At 37.6% G+C, this 21,762-nt stretch overlaps 1 protein-coding gene across 5 annotated transcripts in view; it reads right to left on the bottom strand.

The window, feature by feature from the left end:
- The window catches only part of hycc1 (hyccin PI4KA lipid kinase complex subunit 1), a 38,459-nt gene that overhangs the window by 3,385 nt on the left and 13,312 nt on the right, over positions 1–21,762 (bottom strand). For 2 of the 5 annotated variants that reach the window (XM_055219666.2, XM_055219667.2), the window contains exons 2-10: positions 9,761–9,842; positions 9,583–9,684; positions 7,647–7,826; positions 5,339–5,419; positions 5,134–5,249; positions 4,889–4,984; positions 3,981–4,097; positions 2,675–2,762; positions 2,347–2,506 (exon numbers count right to left, since the gene is read on the bottom strand). In XM_055219666.2, coding sequence (XP_055075641.2) covers positions 2,347–2,506; positions 2,675–2,762; positions 3,981–4,097; positions 4,889–4,984; positions 5,134–5,249; positions 5,339–5,419; positions 7,647–7,826; positions 9,583–9,684; positions 9,761–9,811 — 991 coding nt within the window. In that variant the 5' untranslated portion in view covers positions 9,812–9,842. Of the gene's footprint in view, positions 1–252; positions 576–2,346; positions 2,507–2,674; positions 2,763–3,980; positions 4,098–4,888; positions 4,985–5,133; positions 5,250–5,338; positions 5,420–7,646; positions 7,827–9,582; positions 9,685–9,760; positions 9,843–11,951; positions 12,100–21,762 lie in introns of those variants that run through there. The other 3 variants (XR_008648187.2, XR_008648186.2, XM_055219668.2) reach the window with 3 other exon arrangements.

Genomic DNA, 21,762 nt, shown 5'->3' with positions numbered 1-21,762 from the left:
CCTTAAAAAGGCAAAATGTTATGTGCATTATTATCAAACCCCTTTCCCATCGCCATGTTGCTGGTGTTAAAGCCAAATCTAGTAGTGGTTATACAAAGATTCTCAGCTATGCAAACTCTCAAAATGCTTCGCAGATCCTTTGTGGCCGATCACCAGCATCATTTAGTTAGAAAAGGGGTCAGTTTATTTGTTAACGGTTTGGTTTCATTGCCTGAAAATCTAATATATGAATAATTAACGTTTATTAAAAACCTGCACGGCTCCGCCCCACACAAAATACCTCTGGGCCCAAAGGGAGAGGGAGGGGCGTGCGAGAGGAGGGTGGGAGGGGTTCTAGAAGTGAACCCGCCCCGCGGAGGGCGTCCCGTCTTCAAGATGCCTCCGCACAGACTTCTGCCTCCTGACCTCTTGACCTCTAGGGTCGGCCCCTAATTCAGTGGAGCCCTCCCCCTCCATCCTGCTGCGAAGGGCCTCTCCGTTGACCAAACGCTCCCCGCTGACCCCCGTTACACTAATCTCAGGGATGGGACCCGTCGGGCAGGAGTCAGGGGAGTCTACACTCTCCTCCTGTGACTCTACACACACACATACGAGAAACACACACACAAACACAATGATACATGCATGATGCTTGATGAAACACACAAAATAAAATATATGAAACATTTTACAACTAAAATCAATACGTAATAATAATAATAATAATACAAAACAATGAAACAGCAGATGAAAATGGACACAGATGTTGAAATGATAACAAACCCTAAAACGGGCATTATCATGTTTCCATGTAAATGACGCTTGCCTTGCAAAAACATACATTTGCATTTCATACTGTACATACATACAAAAACATCATGCTGTGATGCTGCTGGAGTGCTCTGGGAGGTTGCCAGGATGTTGCTGTGTGGTTGCTAGGGGTTTTGGGTTGATGCCTAAACATCATTGTGCAGTTGCTAGGGTGTTGCTATGTGTTTGCTAGGAGTTCTGGACATCGCTTTGCAGTTGCTAGGGTGTTGCTATGGGTTCAGGGTGGATACCTGAACATCGCTGTTCAGTTGCTTGGGCGTTGCTATGTGGTTGCTAGGGGTTCAGGGTGGATGCCTGGACATCACTGTACAGTTGCTAGGGCGTTGCCATGTGGTTGCTATGAGTTTGTGGTTCATGCCTGGACATCACTGTACAGTTGCTAGGGTGTTGCTGTGTGTTTGATAGGGTTCTGGACATTGCTGGTTCTGGACATCGATGTGCAGTTGCTAGGGTGTTGTTATAGGTACAGGGTGGATACCTGGTCATCGCTGTACAGTTTCTTGGGCGTTGCTAGGGGTTCGGGGTGGATCTATGGACATCACTGTACAGTTGCTAAGGTGTTACTAAGTGGTTGCTAGAGGTTCGGACTGAATGCCTGGACATTGCTATGCAGTGGCTAGGGTGTTACTATGTGGTTGCTAGGGATTTAGGGTGGATGCCTGCACATTGCTGAGCAGTTGAAAGGGCGTTGCTAAGTGGTTGCTACGGGTTTAGGGTGGATGCCTGGACATTGCTGCAGTTGCTAGGGCGTTGCTATGTGATAACTGGAGAGTTCTGGGTGGATGCCTGGAAGTAGCTATGCAATACTAGGACAATGTTGCTATGTGGTAGTTAGCATGTTCTAGGTGGTTGCTATGATGTTAGGGTGTTCTTGGTAGTTTCCAGGATGTTACTATGTAATTGCTGGTGGTAACCAGGATGTTGCTATGAGCCACTCTCGTCTGATATATTCGACTCTGTAGATATGGTTCGAAATGCACGGCAGTAAAGTTTTATGCCTTGTTAGGAGATAATGTAACAGCACAGCTCTCCTCATCCAGAAGAGTTAATGTGCATGACTTGTACTATCATTCATCTCTATGAATCATGTGTAAAAGTTTAACTGAATACATTTACAGGCAAAAGACTAAAGAGCGATAGGAACCCTACTGTCTGCCCCGGCTAACGCTAATCACTGTGTTTACTGCTTAATTGTGGCTCAGTAACAGAAAACCCTTCATTAGTGCTGCAGCTGAAACCATGAGCAGTAATTAGTCAGATGCTGTGAGATATCGACTATTAAGTGTCACACAGCAGTGAACGACAACCTGATCCACGTCAGCAAAAGAGAAACCCTGAGAGCCAAATGTGTTATTACTATAATTAGAACACTGAAATGTCATTGAATAACATTCCAGAATGGAACCACCTCCTGGGAAAAGCCCGTCACAATCGATCTGATGGTTCAGGAAGTGCGAGTCACCACGGCAACATTCTGCGCCTCCAAATCGAGCAAATGAGCGCAACCGTTCATCTTCCACAGCTGTGGGTGCTCACCGTGACGTTTCCAGCGATGTCCTCGGATAGATAGACTGGTGACGGCGTTCCGTGAGATCCGAGAAGCCGTGGGTGTGATTTCCACCTGGATGGATCGAGAACCTTCCTTATTAGACTTCAGAGAAGCACCGTGAAGAGACGATTTGATGGCATTTCCCACCTAAAAAAAGAAAAAAAAGACATGCTAACATGCATATGAAGCCAAGTGTTTCTGTAACACAATGCCATTGTAACTGGATTAGAGAAACAATTTAGGAATGTTTGTAATCTGCAAAGCTTTAGCAAAATTTCTGTAATCTTCCTCAAGCCTGAAGGATCTGAAACCCACCAGCAGAGCTTCTGGGAAGAGATCCAGCTTTGCTCGATACAAAACATCATCCAGAGCTTTGGAGGCCAGATCTGCTTCTCCAGTACACCTGCAGATGACAGACAGACAGTTCATCAGACAGATTTGACATTAAATCTTATGAGTTCTCGCAATCCAAATGTCACCGGATAAAATCTGCTGCACGCTACTCGAAAATTATGGACGATGGGAAGATTTTTCACGTAAACGTCAGTCTGTTACTAACAGCTAAGATTGCTGTTACTATAATTGTCCAAGGACAGACACGAATTGTTAAAGGAATAGTCTACTCATTTTCAATATTAAAATATGTTATTACCTTAACTAAGAATTGTTGATACATCCCTCTATCATTTGTGTGCATGCGCGTAAGCGCTGGAGCGTGCTGCGACGCTTCGATAGCATTTAGCTTAGCCCAATTCATTCAATGGTACCATTTAGAGAGAAAGTCAGAAGTGACCAAACACACCAACGCTTTTCCCATTTAAGACGAGTAGTTATACGAGCAAGCTTGGTGGTACAAAATAAAACGTAGCGGATTTAAAAGAGGAACCATACTCCACGGCGCCATAGCACCTTCGGGAGCACCTCGACTCGCCTGAAAAGTCCGCTCCCCTTCTCCCCCTAATAATGGGAGAGGGAGGGTGTTACTGCGCCGAGTCGAAGTACTCCCAAAAGTGCTACCACGCCGCAAACTACAGTTCCTCTTTTAAATACGCTTAGAAAAGCGCTACGTTTTATTTTGTACCACCAAACCTGGTCGCATAACCACTCGTCTTAAATAGGAAAAACGTTGATGTGTTTGGTCACTTCTAACTTTATCTCTAAATGGTAGCATTGAATGAATGGGGCCAAGCCAAACGCCATCGAAGCGTCGCAGCGCGCCCCAGCGCCCACGTGCACACACACAGACGACAGAGGGATGCACCAACAACTCCCAGTCAAGATAACAACATACCTCAACACTGAAAATGAGTAGACTATTCCTTAAATATGAAAAATGTTCAGCTTTCATCATAAGAAAAAACAAAAGCATGCAGACTTGAAAAAACATGACGGGGTGAGTAAATAATGGCAGAAAAAATTAACTCCTTTAGCAAACAGAACTGCTTTAACCGGTTTCATTTAAGCACAGTCATATGTAAGTTTAGAAATCTCAGTTTAAACACACAAAGAAAGGGGTGTGTTGAGGCCACGCCCCCCGGCAGCTATTCTGTAAATATGATAATAAGATAAGATCTCTTGGATTGGTGTAAACAAATGTAAACACAAAAGCGAAATCACTCACAAAGCGAAATGAATCCCTGTGATCAGCTGCACGAGGAACTCAGACGTGACCATCAGACGAGTACTGATGCCTTTATACCGCCGCATCTGTTGCCGTGGATACCCACAGATGGAGACCCTGAAACAGGTAACAAAGAAATACAGAATATAAGTTAAGCGTGCTGAGGATATTTCCTAATTATAACCCTTTTGTAAAAAAAATTCATTATGTCAAAAAAAACGTAATAATATTTGAAATATTTGCTTAAATATTGCAATATAATAATGCCAATCCTTAATTTAAATCCATCACTGTATTGAAGTCGCTGCATGTTTCTGAGATCGGACCTTTGACCGGCTCAATCTGCTGAGGGAAGCGATCTTTACTCGCTCGTCTGTAAACATCAGCTGATCATCAGTCATGTGATCATCATTCGCTGGACCATGCAGCTTAAATCGTTGTGGGAAAAGACCAATCACAGGTCTCAGGCTCTTTCAGGTTCAGCGTATAAGAGGATCAGGGTGATTGGAAGCAGAGAGGATCACGGCAGATTTGAGATTAAGCGAAGCATTATCTACACAAACACCTGACCCGACGAAACCAGATCTCAACTGTGTACATCACAAAAGAGTCCAAGGAGAAAGATTGGGCGGATTGCATTCAGTGATTTTTATTATAAAAACTCTATTCTTTCTATTCATGACAGTATTTTTTTTTATTTATTTTTTATGGCAGTTTTAGCGACTGTCGTGAAGCATCATTGTGCAAAATGTACAACTCTTCAGAGATTTATTTTTAGTGTTGTAAAAAGAAAATGATGCATTTCACATTTTTGAATATCTCTCATCATAAGTTACTTCGAAAGGACACCGTGCATGAATATATGGCAACATTGTAGTGTTTGTTTTTCAGTGTGTGTCTTTGCAAACCTGGAGCTGAGCTGACAGAGCGACTGAAGAGATGAAGTACTCATGTAACTCAGTGCAGCGTTATAACACAACAGCAGAAACGTCAAGACCTCGAACCTGCAACACATACACATAATACAATACAGAACTTCACCAAAAACACTTCCTATAGCTACAACAATGTAATTAAGTGCAATTTTCTGATTAATAATTGATGCCTAAAGTAAAGCACAGAGAGCAGAATGAATATTTGATGTCTCGCACACCTGTTCTGTGCGGTAAACGTCTCTCGCTGGAGGTGGGGACCGCTGTAAACCACTCGACTCAAGCCGTGATTGGCTAAGGCTCCTTCAGTCAAGGCCAAAGAGCCAATAGAAGAAGGCTCATGGAGGGATGAGAGAGAGATTGTGTTTATATGAACAACCGCAGTGAGACATAAACACAAAAGATCAGCGTGATCGATGGACTGACCTCATGGTACAATGACGGTTTGGATAAGGAGGGGATGGTAAATGACAACACATTACTCTGTCCATCTTTATCAACTATTTCCTGAAAGAGAGAGAGATTTAAAAACATGATTGACAATGATCATCCATATCAATATTGTGTTAAAGGTGCCAAAGAATGCATTAAAATCTGTGTATTTGTTCTCTGATATCTACATAGAAGGTATGTGACTTTATTAAGTGCAATAATGATCCAGAGACAGTTTAAAATGTAATCGATTGCAAGCTCTTGTCGACACAATAACCATGTGGTTAAAGTCTAAAATCGTGACAACCCTACATTTAACAAACTTGAGCTACTGTTAACAGTGCATAGTTGTAGTTAATAAGTACAAAATGTGTGGAGCTGCAACGCTTTAATCCTCACCTTGACTCACGAGCTGTGAACATTGCGTTTATTCAAGTGCATGTTTGAAGCATGATTTATATACTGTATAGATATGAAGAATCGTGAAACTGTTCTGGTAAAACAATATTTTTCAGGTATAATGTCAAACAAGCGGGTGATAAAGTTCACATTGATTAACACCAATATGCACAGGCTATACAAAGGCCCGCAGTCGATAATGTCAGGACGATTAAACGCCCTCTGACACCCAAACGGTATCCGACTGACAGATGACCTATTCTGTTATTCATGGTGATTGTGGGGAGGAGTGGCAGGTCCAAGGGGTGTAAATCATGAAAGACCTCCGACACGTACAGCCACGCCGGGCATCCCATTTTACATCCTGCTTGAGAAATTACCATGCAGCAAGGTATAGCACGTGAGGTATAGCGCTTGAGATATACAGTGAGGAAAATAAGTATTTGACCACCTTGCTATTTTGCAAGTTCTCCCACTTAGAAATCATGGAGGGGTCTGAAATTGTCATCGTAGGTGCATGTCCACTGTGAGAGACAGAAATCACAATGTATGATTTTTAACTATTTATTTGTATGATACAGCTGCAAACAAGTTTTTGAACACCTGTCTATCAGATAGAATTCTGACCCTCAAAGACCTGTTAATCTGTCTTTAAAATGTCCACCTCCACTCCATTTATTATCCTAAATTAGATGCACCTGTTTGAGGTTGTTAGCTGCATAAAGACACTTGTCCACCCCATACAATCAGTAAGAATCCAACTACTAAGACTAAATAGCTGTCCAAAAAACAAAACAAAATTGTACACCTCCACAAGGCTGGAAAGGGCTACGGGGAAATTGCCAAGCAGCTTGGTGAAAAAAGGTCCACTGTTGGAGCAATCATTAGAAAATAGAAGAAGCTAAACATGACTGTCAATCTCCCTCGGACCGGGGCTCCATGCAAGATCTCACCTCGTGCAGTCTCAATGATCCTAAGAAAGGTGAGAAATCGGCCCCGAACTATACGGGAGGAGCTGGTCAATGACCTGAAAAGAGCTGGGACCACCGTTTCCAAGGTTACTGATGGTAATACACTAAGACGTCATGGTTTGATATCATGCATGCACGGAAGGTTTCCCTGCTTAAACCAGCACATGTCCAGGACCGTCTTAAGTTTGCCAATGACCATTTGGATGATCCAGAGGAGTCATGGGAGAAAGTCATGTGGTCAGATGAGACCAAAATATAACTTTTTGGTCATAATTCCACTAAACGTGTTTGGAGGAAGAAGAATGATGGGTACCATCCCAAGAACACCATCCCTACATCAATCATACACATAAATAGTTACAAAATCATACATTGTGATTTCTGGATTTTTTTAGATTATGTCTCTCACAGTGGACATGCACCTACAATGACAATTTCAGACCCCTCCATGATTTCTAAGTGGGAGAACTTGCAAAATAGTGTTCAAATACTTATTTTCCTCACTGTAACTCGCGTGAGATGTAACTCGCGTGAGATGTAACTCGCGTGAGATGTAACTCGCGTGAGATGTAACTCGCGTGAGATGTAACTCGCGTGAGATGTAACTCGCGTGAGATGTAACTCGCGTGAGATGTAACTCGCGTGAGATATACTCTTTGGATTTTTTTTAAATTACACAGAAATATAATGTAGTTGAGAAAATGACCTGTGGCATATTTCTTGAATGGTCCTATAAACTAATGTTAGATACTTAACAGCCAACCTTTAAACTTTAATGCTATCATTTGAATTATTAAATGGATCGGTTAATGTTCTGGATCGCTCTGAATGCTTTGTATTTGTACAGTGAATGAAGCTTAATATAATTCTTTTCACATGTACATCAAACCTTAGAAACTCTCTCTCTAAAGTGCACATTGGAGGACACCAACCAGGTTATAGATGCCGAGCAGAAGAGCTTCTATACACCCGCTACAGTGAGGGTCTCGCGCGGCGGTGACCGACAGGTAACTCCACACCAACTCCGGGAGAAACTGCAGTGTAAAACGCTGAAGACGTGGCTCGCCGCTTCGGTAAAACTCAAACAATTGATGACACACGGGCTCCAAAAGCTAAAAGAAAAATAAAACAAACATACAGACATGTTTATTCCTCAATGCATTATTCATAAAAATATTCAATAAAATAAAGCAGTTATGCACTAAAGAAAAAAACAAATCAGGCAGGTTTGGCAGGGCGGTAATGACCAAAATTCATATCGCGGTCATTTTGGGATTGATGATGATGATGTGCGAAAAAATATCCCGGTACTTTCTATATAATGAAATAAATGTTTATGTTCAAGTCAAAGCCTCATGTGAGACGTCAAAAACACCTTTATTCAAACAGTGTATGATAAAAACTGGCTTTTCCTCTCTATTGAAACGTTTACATCTGACCTCAGTGTTACATACAAAGAAAGGGGGTTATATCAGACCATTATATCAGGTATTATCGTCTCATCCTGTATGCCCGCTGGGAAAAATGAATGATTTTCTTGTTATGTGACATACTTTTGAGCACAAGCGTATTCAGCAGAAAACAATATTGGGCAGAATTTGATTTTGTCCACGGTGATTCGATTGGTATTATTAGCTAATATTTCTTTCACTGTTTGCAAAGACCCGATTACATCAGCAGAACAGAAAAGTTGTTTCGGTTGAAGGTTATTACATTTTGATGAAATATTACAAACCTTTTGTTTTCCTCAGAATGATGCACACTGAATCATCAAGGATGAAAAAAGTGACAAAGATGCAAGCTGGAGTTAGATATATATATATAAATAAATAACCAGTTTCTGTGCATGTATGTATGTATTTATGCATGTATGTATACATGCATGTATGTATACATGCATGATTTTCATAGTTTCATTTACCACGACCCTGTCAAAAGACTGACCTAACACACCCCTCAATTTTCAAAAACTCATCAGATTTCAGATAAAATCACAATAATGACCCATTTTAGATCCAAAACAATAAGTCTGCATCATGAATAATAAGACCAGGGACATTTAAAAAAAAAGTATACAGGGTGGATTTCATGTCATCTAAGAGCTTAAAGGAGATAAAACCAGCATCGCTATTCCTTTAAATCTTCATCACTGTATGGCCATGAGAAAGACAAAGCTTTTAAGATTTCCCGAGACAGGTGTGACGGTGCGTGATTATTGAGACATAATGCACCTCTCAACACAACTCCAGAATTATGAAACAATTAAATTCAGCTTTATAACACACATTCATCTTCATCTGAACGCTTACCAAAAAGTCATTTCATGGATCTGTGCTGTGTTTGCATTCATTAAGTGATTTCCTGACGATGATGTCATCATCAAGGCTCTTTCTAGTAAGAACAGGACTGACATTAATGCTGTAAAATCTGACAGTTTAGCCTGAAGCAAACACACCCAGTCTTCTGAAAAACACCTTCGTCATTCATTGTAATGCTGAAGCTGTCATGACAACATTCGCCGGTATTGTATTATGTTGAAAGGCCACAGCGCTGTAAATATCTCACAAATACACCGTTGCATCACTAAACATACATCTTGAGCTGTGACACAGATGAAAAGACCTCAGTAATACTGATGTGTAAAAAAATAATCGGTTTATATGAACAGATGGGAAATACAAGTCATCTCTATATAGCTATATTTACAGATGTATTCCAGGTGCGTATGATGAATATGGTTTAGATGTTCATTGAATAGTTTTTCCAGATGTGTGGCTTTGAAACGCTTGGAACATGAAAAAGTTTTTGGACTTTACTCTATTTTTGGAGTAAATTAAAACATTTACACATAAAGACAAACCAACTCACATCGCTGTAATTTTCCCGAATAACTTTGTAGAGCGCAGGAACCAAAGAGGCTTTGTCCTTCAGAGAGCTGGCATAATTGGAGATTGATGATTCTGGAAGAGTCTACAGCAGAAAAAACGCTCGTGAAACAATTTATGATGAAAAGGATTTAATGAAGACAATGAATAAGACAACACACCTTAAACTCAGACAGCCACTCCTCCACTACACCCTGATCCATGGCCAACATCTTCCTTCATCTGGTATGAGGAGATTTTAACCTGAAAGACAAAAACACGCACATCAGACCACAGAAAAGCAGAAAATCTGATCAATCTCATTATGTATATAATCTGAAAAAGTAACAAGTAAAGATTCTGTTATTTTCTATCACAATTAACCTGATATTCAACACCAGACAGAAGATCTTCCAGTATCTGATTTATTTTAGACGTGTGCGCACACATCCGGTGTAAACATGATGTGACTGTGGGTCATTTACGGTTGCCAAGCAACATTCAGGTGATGTGCAGTCACAGGTGTGCAAGTCAGTGTGTCGCATCAGCACCGAATCATATTTATAATGTATTATCATCTATCAATAGTTGCAATTATCGCCATTGGCTTTACTGCATGAAAATATGGCATTGACTACTGATATCAGAAGGATGCATTATCTACAACAATGTCTAAACAGCTGTTTGTCTAAAGGTAAACATCAACAAATAATCTACAAAGGCATACAAATACAGCATAACCAAATAAACAAAAACCAGGTACACAAATAATAGACAAAGAAATCAATCTTACATTGCAGGAACAGATTTTCAGGAGAGGTTTTCACTAGAGGTCCACCGAAAGTGAAATTTACCGATACCGATAACTAAGTTGGTTCCTACTTGCCGATAACCGGTTAATTGACCGATACTTTATAAAATTGGATACTGGATAAAAACAAATTTAACACTCAAAGTGAATCAGTGCTGAAATGCATTACAAAAAATAATAAAACAACAGTACTGAACCTTGAAACAATGAATGTACATATGTAATAAATGTATAAATAAAAATATATGAATTATGTTAATAAGTATTCAAGTAAATACTTCTGTGAAATACTATACAAATATTATGTGTAGTCTTGTACTTTTTTGCTTCTGTTTTAACATTTAATGACTATCAAAATAACAAAAGATGTATTGCAATGATGACCCAAAAAAAAATTGCATTCAGATTTTGATTTGTTGGATATGTAAACGTAGTCGACAACTGCATATAGTTCGCTTTCTCTGGTTTTTAGCTTAAAATATGAATAAATCACAGTAATAAGTAAGCAGCTGTATATAAACCAATGCAAATCCATAGTTATAATCATGATTAAACATTTGGGTTGGATTTATCTGCTAGTGTTTTTCTTTGAGGTATTGCTAATATTAATGTCCTGTCAGCCTTAAAGACAAACTTAGGTTCCTGCTGTAGTTTCTCTGCTAAAGCAGCATCTATTCAGCAAATTAATTACATTATAATGATATAAAGCAATGGACAACTCAGAGTTAGATTTTTTGCTGATAGCCGACTGCTTTACCAATTAACTATCGGTGCCGATTAATCGTCAAAACCGATTAATCGGTCTACTTCTAGTTTTCACCATAGTTTTAAAAGGATGCTAGGTATCTGTGGATACTAGCGATATCCACATTTTGAAGAATGGTGAAGGTGCAAGGTGCAAGAGAGAGTTATACACCAGGATCACTGGAAAATAAATGAACAGATCTTTTACTGTGCAAACATTCTTCTACTGTAGCTTTTTAAATGATGAGACTATCATAATTTTATATAAATGATAATGATGTACAAACCTCAAAGAGAAAAATGCAAACATTGATCCATAGTGATGTTTATTACTCGTACTACAGACCTGATTATCATAAATACTTGTAAATACTTTAGACTTCATCCACACAGAGATTCTCTGACTAGCAGCAATTCTTTATAAGAAAATACTATGTACGTTTTCTTGACAAAACAAGAAACATTTTCACCATCAAGCATCTCCAAAGGGAGTTTAATCTTGAGAACAATTTTGTAAAAACACTCAATGCAGTTTCTTTTAAAATGCCTTTTTGTAATGGATTTCAAGACAGCTTTACCCAGAACAACCTTTACAAACCTCCAGTAATTAAGTCAAAGATAATAAATGTCAGTAAAAGCTTTAAGATATCTCAGTTAAAAAAGATAAACGAAGAATAAATAAAATGGGTCAAAGTATTTCTCACTGCAGTGAAAACATTCTCGGTTCGCTCTCCACATTCAGACATGATATTAATACTCTACAGTACAGTTACCAGCCAACTTGTGAGTGTTTTTGAAGCCAAATCATCCCAACTTACTGTCATCAGTTTTCCTCATTTTCTGTTTCTCTTCTCAATCATTCTTCATTTCAACTCTCTGTAAAATCCCTCAAGTCACAGCGTTCTGTGTGAAACCACTACAGCATCTCACTGTTTCTCCATCGATCTTAAACAGCAACAGTCTGTGCTTCTCAAAGCTCACTTTAATTACAGCAGAGAGAGAAAGAGAGCGAGAGAGATCGACTGAGAGAAAGAGTGAGAGAGAGAGAGAGAGAGAGAGTGAAGGGGGTCACACTCCGGATGAGAAGCGCTGCGTCATGTAAAGGACAACTCGCAGGACAACTGGCGCGACACAGATTTGAGAAGTGTCCAGAGTTACAGCGGACAGACGCCGCTGGTGTGTTTACATTAATTTAACATAATGCGTTTGATTTTTAAATACATGCACTGAAAAAAATGATTCATTGAATTTAATAAATTTTTTTAAGGTAAGTGGTTGCAATCAATTTATTTAAGTTACATTTAAACAAAAAAGATTAATAACGTAAAATAAAATATAAAACTTTTGTTTAAATGTAGCTTAAATAAATTGATTGCAACCACTTACCTTAAAAAATTGATTAAATTCAATTAATCATTTTTTCAGTGTGTTGCGACGCAGCACTTCTCATCCAGTGTGTGACCCCCTTGAGAATTTATAAAACAATGTTTTCAATCGTAAATGGTAATAAAAAATGATGTAGTTTGGCTATTTGTTTACACAACAATTGTATTTTGGGTCCTGAAAATGCAAACTTTTGAAGATGGGTCTCAAAGAGCACGTTTTGATAACGTGTAAACTATGTACACGAGAATTTGTGATAACGGTGATGTGCATGCACTGTAAACCCAGACAAGTTGAATTTCATTTTTAGGGCAAATAATTTTCCTCTAATTTACATTTAACTTAAAGAGTAACTAAACCCTAAACCAACTTTTTTTAGTTAATGATCTGTAAGAATGATGCTTTATTAGTGCTGTTCATTGATTTTAGTAAGTTTTTTGACATTTGGATATAAAGTGTTTCAATACTGCAATATATGGTGTAAAAACGTCTGAGTGGTGCCCTCTTCAGGTTGAACGGTGGCTGCTGCAGTTGAATTTTCCTATTGGATGTTGAGTCCAAAAAATGACTCGTGACGTAAGCAGGTTCAAGCTCACCACGCCCTTGTTACGATCTCACCACACAATTGGTACAAGCTAAGTTCGTCCCCTCTATCTCCGTTGGGATCTGCCCACTTTTCTTGCGATTTTCAAATATTGCCAGTGGGCGGAGTCAGGCTCTGACCAGGGGTTTAGTTGCGCTTTAAAGGACAAGTTTGGTATTTTACACTTAAAGCCCTGTTTTCAGATAGTTTTTTTGTTTTTTTCAGATACAATAAAACCTGTTGGAAAGCATCTTTTGCAGCGATTTTTGTGTGAGCATATCAGTGAACACCCCTGACCACTAGGTGAGTTTCGCGTCTTTGTAAACGAAAGTTCAATGCATTTTAGGAAGGATTGTTCCAGTGCACCTATACAGCCATTATAGAGGTGGGAGGTGAAACAAGAAACACCCAAAAATTCTCGGGCCAGCATCATATGTCCAAATTTCAGTCAAAACCGTTCTATTTCATCATAAACCAGGGCTCGAAATTGCGACCATTTTGGTCGCATATGCGACCGAAATTTAATCTGTGCGACCTTAAAATATATTTGGGAGCATTTGTGCGACTGCCCATTTTGTTGTGGTGCGACTTTTAGATTGTGATGCTGCGTGCTGGCGCTGTCCCAGGTTCAGTGTTCTCTCCAACGTTACATAACCAATCAAATTTCACCATTAAGTTTTTGCGTTTAATGAAGAACGCAGATTGGCTAATATGAGCATCAGTCATTCCTTGTTGCCGTGCTACATACGTGAAGCGCGGAAATATAAAAAGACGAACCGCGAGCATGACGAGAACGAGCCGATTACAGCCAATGTTACTACTGTAAATAATGACGACGATCCGGATTCAAATGCGACTCCAACACCGGAAGATAAGACTTGACATTAAACCTTTTGGAGAGAGTGGCTTAAAGATTTCGAGTGTCTCCGCTATGAAAATGGCTCGATGTACTTACTGTGTTTACTGTAAATCCTGTAAAACGGCGTTGGTGGCGGAATCAAAACATTTTAAGCACCAGACGTACCTTGCTTAAACATGGCGAAAGTGCCAAAAACACAAGACGTGTCGTGACAAATGTGTTCATTATTAATGGAGACACCAACCTGTACGTCTGTCAGTGTGTTTGATAATGTATGTGCGCATGTGCTGTTGAATGGACATCCGACAAACATCCTTGTGGTCCATGTTGATGTGGATCACGACAATGGTGATGGTATGTTTTTGTTGTATTTTTTAAAACATTGCCTATTTAGTAGTAATAGCATTTTGGTAATGCAGATATCAATACCAATATATATTAGCCTTCTATATTAAGGTTACTTTTGTAATGTCCCAATTAATCAGTGTTTTACGTGTTTGCTAGATTTTCCATTGTAATCTTAATCATGTTACCTGTAATTGTTAAATTATTATTGCTGCTATACTATTTCAACAGCATTTGGGTATTAATTTAGGAGTCTATGCAGCAAAAAAAAAAAAAAATAGAAGACCAAATTTTAAATGCTGGCCATAGGATGTGTAAAGCCCGGTGGTGGTGTTTTTTTTTTAAATAAAATAAATCTATTTACATTTACATTGTAGTTGTGGTGCTTTTTAATTTTTGGATGGATGCGCCTAAGTTTTTGCTGGTGCTCCTAACTCTTTAAAGTTGGGAGCACCAGTGCTACCAAATAAAAAAGTTAATTTTGAGCCCTGATAAACAATCTGAAAACAGGGCTTTAAGTGTATAATACCAAACTTGTCCTTTAAAAATTTCTGGAAATTCCAATATAATTCAGCAAGTTCATTAAACTTAATTTTCATAATCAATTATGTCCAACATCTTTATATTACTTTTAGTGTTATAAATTGTATTATAAAACAAAATTCATAACTTTTGTGTTCAATGACACATGTCAGTCATTGAATAAATTTGATTCTCCACAGAAAAACACCCAAAACTGCATTTTTTACATGAATAGTGTCAATACTGTGGAGAGAACTAAAATTATACGTAAATGCTGATCACCTTAACGGTGAAACTAAATTATTATTTACAACAAAAGAAGCAGAAGAGGAGCACATCATTTGCAGCACTTCGACCTTGGGGCAGTAACATAAATACTCCTGACTCCTCCCACTCTCGATCAAACTTCCGTCAATATAATTTTATATTACAGTTCTCATTTTTATTTGCTTAAAAAGCACCACGTTTTATGTTGTGCCACCATACTTACTCGTGTAACTACTCATGAATAGGGAAAACATGTAAGTGTTTGGTGGCTTCTGGATTCATCCCTGTTTGGATCCTAATGAATGAATGGGGCTAAGCTAAATGCTAACACATTCACGACGCGCTGTACAAAAATTAAGTGCATGCATTGAATAAATTTAGGTATGTAATAATTCGTCTAAGTTGAGGTGAGAAAATAGTAAAATATTGAAAAACTGTTATGTTTTCCTTTAACCCTGTATGAGTTTCTTAAATCTGCTGAACACAAAAAGATATTTTGATAAATTATGGTAAGCATGCAGTACCTATTGACTTTCATAGTATTTGTTTTTCCTACTATGGATGTCAATGGGTACCGTCAACTGTGTGGTCAACCAAAATGTTGAGTTTTGGGTAAACTATTACTTTAATTCAGTCTATAGGCATGCACGAATATAATGAAAACAACAATGGCGGCCTACAGGACTGTGTTTGTGCTGCACAAGATACTAAGTTTAACATCAAATTATCCACTAGTTTATTGGTTGCAAATATTGTTTGTGATAATTATCACAAATTAATAACACATTTACAAAACATTAACATAACCTAAATGCGTAAGAGTTTGTGAGAGAGAAAGAGTGAGAGATTAGTACACATGGGTGATTCTCACAAAACCATTGAAACACCACGGCACTAATGATTTTAGCTTTAAATGTGTAATATAGTAACATTAAAAAGCATCAGAATTAACACAATACTGTGTTCTACCTTCCACAATGTGTGATTTCAACATAAGAATTTATAATTGTAAATTTTATCTCATTTTCTGCTGAAATTCTCATTACCGCAATGTGTCCGGCTGTGTTTGAACATGCGTTATGTTGTAATTTAATCAAATTAACACACAAATATTAAGAAAAAAAATAAATGGATGTTTTGCTAGACTACTTTAGATGACAGAAAAAATATTTACTGAATATTCATGTATAATAATAATGAAGAAAAATTAGGAAAATTATGTGTCCATGCCTGATGTTCTCATCCTCCGCAATACTTTTTGAGAACAGTTTAAGCACACATACAGAATTTTAATAAAGTTTGATTTTGAGTGACCAAGCACATGGACCAGTTACTTCAAGATGGCTACCAGGTAAGATCATTTTTTTACAGTTAATTTGAAATATTGTCTTGTCAGAATGCTTACACGACATTTTGATTATCATTACCGCAACAGATGCTTATTAAATGTTAATTTAATTAATAAAAGCATAATACTTTGATTTTAAATGCATGTGCAGAATCTCCAAATTATGTTCTTTCAGGTTTGTCATGTCATTTTGAAAATATGTCAGTGTTGATGTTTTCTGACTGTTGCGGTAATGAGATTTTTTAGGACTAATTTTTTTAATTAAGTTACAAAAAGTGTTAAATGATAAGTAAAAGTTTTTAAATTAATGTTCCCATTTACTCCAGACTTTGTTTTTCAATGTCTGGTGGGAAAAAAGTAAATTTAAGCAATTTTTACATTTTCATGCTTGACATTTTTAAAACCAAGTTTTCGTGAGAATCACCCAAATACTCGTTCATTCACAGCTTTATTGATTAATTTGAATCAACACTCACATCCTGTTCATGGATTAACAAACTTTTGCACTATGAGTGTGTATTTGTGTTGTGTAACTGTTGCACTATGTGTGTGTGTATGTGTCTTATCCCTAACACAAGCTATTGGATTAATGGTGGTCAGTCAGTGCCAGGATTCACGTTCTGTTTCAGGAAGGGATTTTGCTCTTGTTTCCATCTATGGTGGTCAAACCGCAAACCGTGACTCACAGACGTGAAGTTATTTTAAACATTCAGACGGTTTCTGGATTTAACTGCAGGAAAGAAAAACACAGACTGCACCGAAAGTGTGAAAATTTATGCTGGATGATTACTCGTTTGAGTATTTAATCATTAACCAGAAGCTTTAGTTTATCACCTGACAAGTCATTTGAGGAATTTAAATACTGGTGACCCTTGACCTTACAGAAGGACTGATCCATTACTATACCGATCAATGACCAGCCTTTCAAACAGTCTGATTCATTTAGACCAAAAGCTGACAGATGGGACCACAAAGAGGGCGTGTAAGAGTGAACAGAAGCAAGCGAGAGAGATTACAAATTTTATAATTTTCTCGCACAAAACTGCACTGAAAAAACGAACTTTTTGGTGTAGTAATATTTATTAGATTAACTCTCATAATTTCTACATAATAATATTAACATTTATTGAGAACTAGATTTTCCTAAGTAAAATGATGATAAATACACAATTAATTCATGTAAAAAATGAACTCTGTGGGAATAGTAAGTCTTATTAGATATTTTCTTGTAAGTAAAATTTACTTACATTTATTTGCACATGTTGTAAGGAATACACACAATTCTTTGCGCCTGAAAATTTTTATTTTTTAAGCTTTATCACAGAATAAGAACTGATAATAACTTTAAATAATTAAATATTTGTTAGAAAAATTTATAAAATCTTTAAGCTCTTATATTATTGATTATTTTTTGTTGTAAATAATAATTTTGTGAAGTCACCGTTCAGGTGGTCAGTGTTTCTTTACATGAACCCTGTTCAGAACATGGTATTTTAATTCTCTCCACAGTGCTGATAATGCATGTCAGAAACACAGTTTGTGTGCGTTTCTGTTCTGAATCAAGTTTATTCAATGACTGACTTGTTGTCAGTCATTAATTTTGCGTTATAATGCCATTTATAACACTAAAAATAACTAGGTCCATAGCAATATGTTAAAGAAAATAACAAACAGAAAATACAATTTATTTAATATTATTAGGACAGTAATGCTTCAATTTTCAAAAAAACCCTCATAGACTTTACCTAAACGATTAAAATAAATCTAACTTCTAAATAAAATAATTAAGTAACATTTAATTAATTATTTAACATATGCTTTATCATGCAATTTTGAGTAAATTTTATTTGATTTTAGTAGGTAAGTTTTACTTATAAAAAAGCAGTAAATTTTACTTAAAAAAAGTTCGTGCAAATTGTTACGAGGATTTTTTTAAGTAAATTTTACAAGTTGTTTTTTTCAGTGTGACTAAATGCATTATAACTTTAATTATTCATATTAAATGTTAACTGGATGGCCCTCGTTAAATTAAACACACAACCGGAAACAGGAAACAACATCCACCCAAACCACAAGCCCACTGTGGGTTAACATCATAGCGCTGTCAGAAGATCTTTTCAAACCAAATGAGTTTTACATGGGGCGATGGATCATGTAATAAATCCCCATCAGAAACCAATGTAATAATTTCAGGGACTGTATGTATACTCATACATACTGTATACGTTATTTTTTTAAATACTATTAAATATTGCGATAGCATCATTATGGTGAGTTTTTTTGGCCATGATCATTCATATAAATAATATCAGATTTTTACTAAAACCGCAAACAGAGATAGCATTAGAGATGAGTGAATCTGAGCATTATAGTTGGTTAAGTGCACCCATTGGTCTCTAATGGAAAGAGTAAATACTTGCTTCTCGCTCTCTGATTGATGACAGGAACAAGAGGCTTTTTAGACCCAACAACACAAACACATCATTACAGCTCACTTCCAGACTTAGTGGGTTTATACATCTGAAAGTAGCACATATGCTGGCAGAAACCCTGATTAAAGCCCACGGTGAGATATGTTTGGTATCCCTGCTGCGTCCCCACTCACTGAGGGTGAGACACTAATGAGGGTCCTCAAGCTCCCTGCTGAGTGAACATCTCACTGAAACCTACACGACTGCAGCACTGGATCCTGAAGGTCACGGATTGTTGGAAACGGCCAAGTGCAAGTTAGTCGTGCTGGTCTACGTCGTAGGTTGTACGTGCCTCTGCCTAGCCTTAAGTGCACCTCGCAAATGTTTTTACAGTATGTTCATTCTACGCAAACCGCAAGCGTTGTGATTGGTCGACTAGAACACCTACCGTCAGGTAAAGAAAAATGTGTCGCATTTCTTTACAGGCATTTCGGTTGCCGACGGTGAGAACAAAGATGGGCCAAGTTGGGGAGTGATTTAACTCAAATAGCAACAAAAGTCGTTGTTTATTTACCTCCATCACAAGCTGCTGCTGCTTCTTTTTCTCCGTTTTTGATTTAAAAGTGGCTGCTTCTTTGGAGGTTGCGAAACTGCATACTGTACAGTAGATACTGAATAAGATGAAGTACCTACTTACTTGCCGTTAAAACAGTAGGTACTGTATAGTATGAATCTTGGTAGTATGAATGAGATTCGAACGTACTACATCCGCCATGTTGCTACATCATGTGACATACGTCATCACGTCATGTCATTCCAGCGCGAAAACAGCCGCATGCCTCTTCTTAGTTGGATAACTCCTCTCCCGGGGCATCATGGGATAGTGAAGTGTCCATCGTATGCACAATGCAAAATCTAACCGGAAGTAGTAGGTCATCCGGGTACTTTTCGCGTACTGTTTTTCGAATATTACACTGTAAAAAATACTTTGCTGCCTTCAAATTTTTTGTTGAATCAACTCATATGTCAACTTACTCAAGTCATATTTCAACTTACAATCAAGTAGGGCTGGAACGACGCGTCGACGTAGTCGATTACGTCGATTACGTAATTACGTCGATTTGCCAGAAACGCGTCGATGCGTCGCATTGTTTACATTTTCAAATGAAGGCGGCTTCAGCTCCGACCGGATAATACAAGTGTTATACCAAACAGCCAGAACGTGATCAAAAGTGTGGGAATACTTTAAGCAGAGACCAAATAAAACACATACTGTGTAAAACTGAAATGGCATACCACAGCAGCGCAACATCTGTGCATGATCATCTTAAAAGAAAACAACCTGGAGCTCTCCGAACTCAAAATGACGCAACGGCAGCGTAAGTATTTGAATTTTTACAGTAAGTTTTTATACAACAATAGAATCAATGCAGGCATATATGGTGCTTAATACAGCTGTGTTTACATCTTAGTTTAATACGAGCTGCGAGACGCCTGACAGACACGACATTGCATCGCGTCTGGGCAGTATGTTGAAACAGTAAATAAAGAGCGGGACATGTTTAACTTTTTATATTAAGAAGTTATGAAATAATAAGTTACTGTGTTACACTGAGATAGGCATGTGCCCGCGTGCACTGAAAGCCAGCTGGCAGCGCGGAGTTCCCATAGCTTATTTTTTTGCTATGTGCGCAGATATTATAAAAGCTCGTCTCGTTAGGTATTCCTGATATGCGTTTATTTAAAGTATTAGAAGATCATGCTAACTAAATTTGTATTTACCCGAGAAAAGTTAAATGTTAAAGTTCATGCTAAATGAGAATGCAGTAACGTTACTACTGATAGTAATAATATTAACAGTAATAATATAATGGTTACATTTTATAATAAGGGTTCATGAATCACACTGAACTTATTTTTACTTCAGTCTGAACTAATGCTGAGTAAATGCATGTACTAATCATAAACTAATGAAGAGTCATCATTAAGTACAACATGACATGTTTTTTAGTTAATGTATTAATAAACAATGATTTCATGTGAGTCATTTTGTAGTTAATGATGACTCTTCATTAGTTTATGATTAGCACTAGGGCTGGAACAATAAAAAGCGGGACATGTTTTTATATTAATAAGGAGTTATTATTCAGTTTGATTTATTTTTATTTTACTTCTTTAATATTAATATATTTGATTTGTTTAAGGTGAATAATGCCCCTTTTGCACTGTTTATGTTAGGCTGAATTAATGTTGGACTTGTTTTTATGTGATTTGTTATATTTTCCTTGGCACTGGCACTGTTTGTGTATTTGTTTAATTGAGAAAATGCTTCAATAAAATGTTGGCATTAATAGCAGATGTTACATTTATTATTTGTAAAAAAAAATCTTTATTTAGACTATTCGATTAATCGAAAAAATAATCGATAGACTAATCGGTTGAAAAAATAGTCGAAATTTGCAGTTCTACAATCAAGTCATTTCAACTTACTATTATTTATCTTGACTTGAGATGAGTTGTTATAACTACAGGTGAGTTGTTATAATAATTTATAAAATTAAGTTTTTTAAGGTGTATGTATTCAGACATACTACTCGCCTCGCCTACTGCTTTTTGCGTACTATATAATATGAAGTAGGCGGTTTTGGACACAGCATGGGTACACGCGTGGATACTGCCTACCAGCGGTCTGCATGTGCGTTTGCACATCAACACGGACGATGACGCAGAAGTGTATATGAAAACCGTCGTGGAGCTAACGTCGTCGCGGTTACGCCGTAGGACCTACTCTAGGGTTGTGCCACTTAGGGCTGGGCGATTAATCGAAAAATAACCGAAACCGAAATTCAGAACCTCTAACCGACATTATTTTATCATGTCGGTTATTTCGGTTTTTAATCCTGTTAATACT

Source organism: Misgurnus anguillicaudatus, chromosome 20, assembly GCF_027580225.2.
Source record: "Misgurnus anguillicaudatus chromosome 20, ASM2758022v2, whole genome shotgun sequence".
Lineage (NCBI taxonomy): Eukaryota > Metazoa > Chordata > Actinopteri > Cypriniformes > Cobitidae > Misgurnus > Misgurnus anguillicaudatus.
Note: the sequence above shows the minus strand (reverse complement) of the source record. Positions and strands in the feature narration are given on the sequence as shown.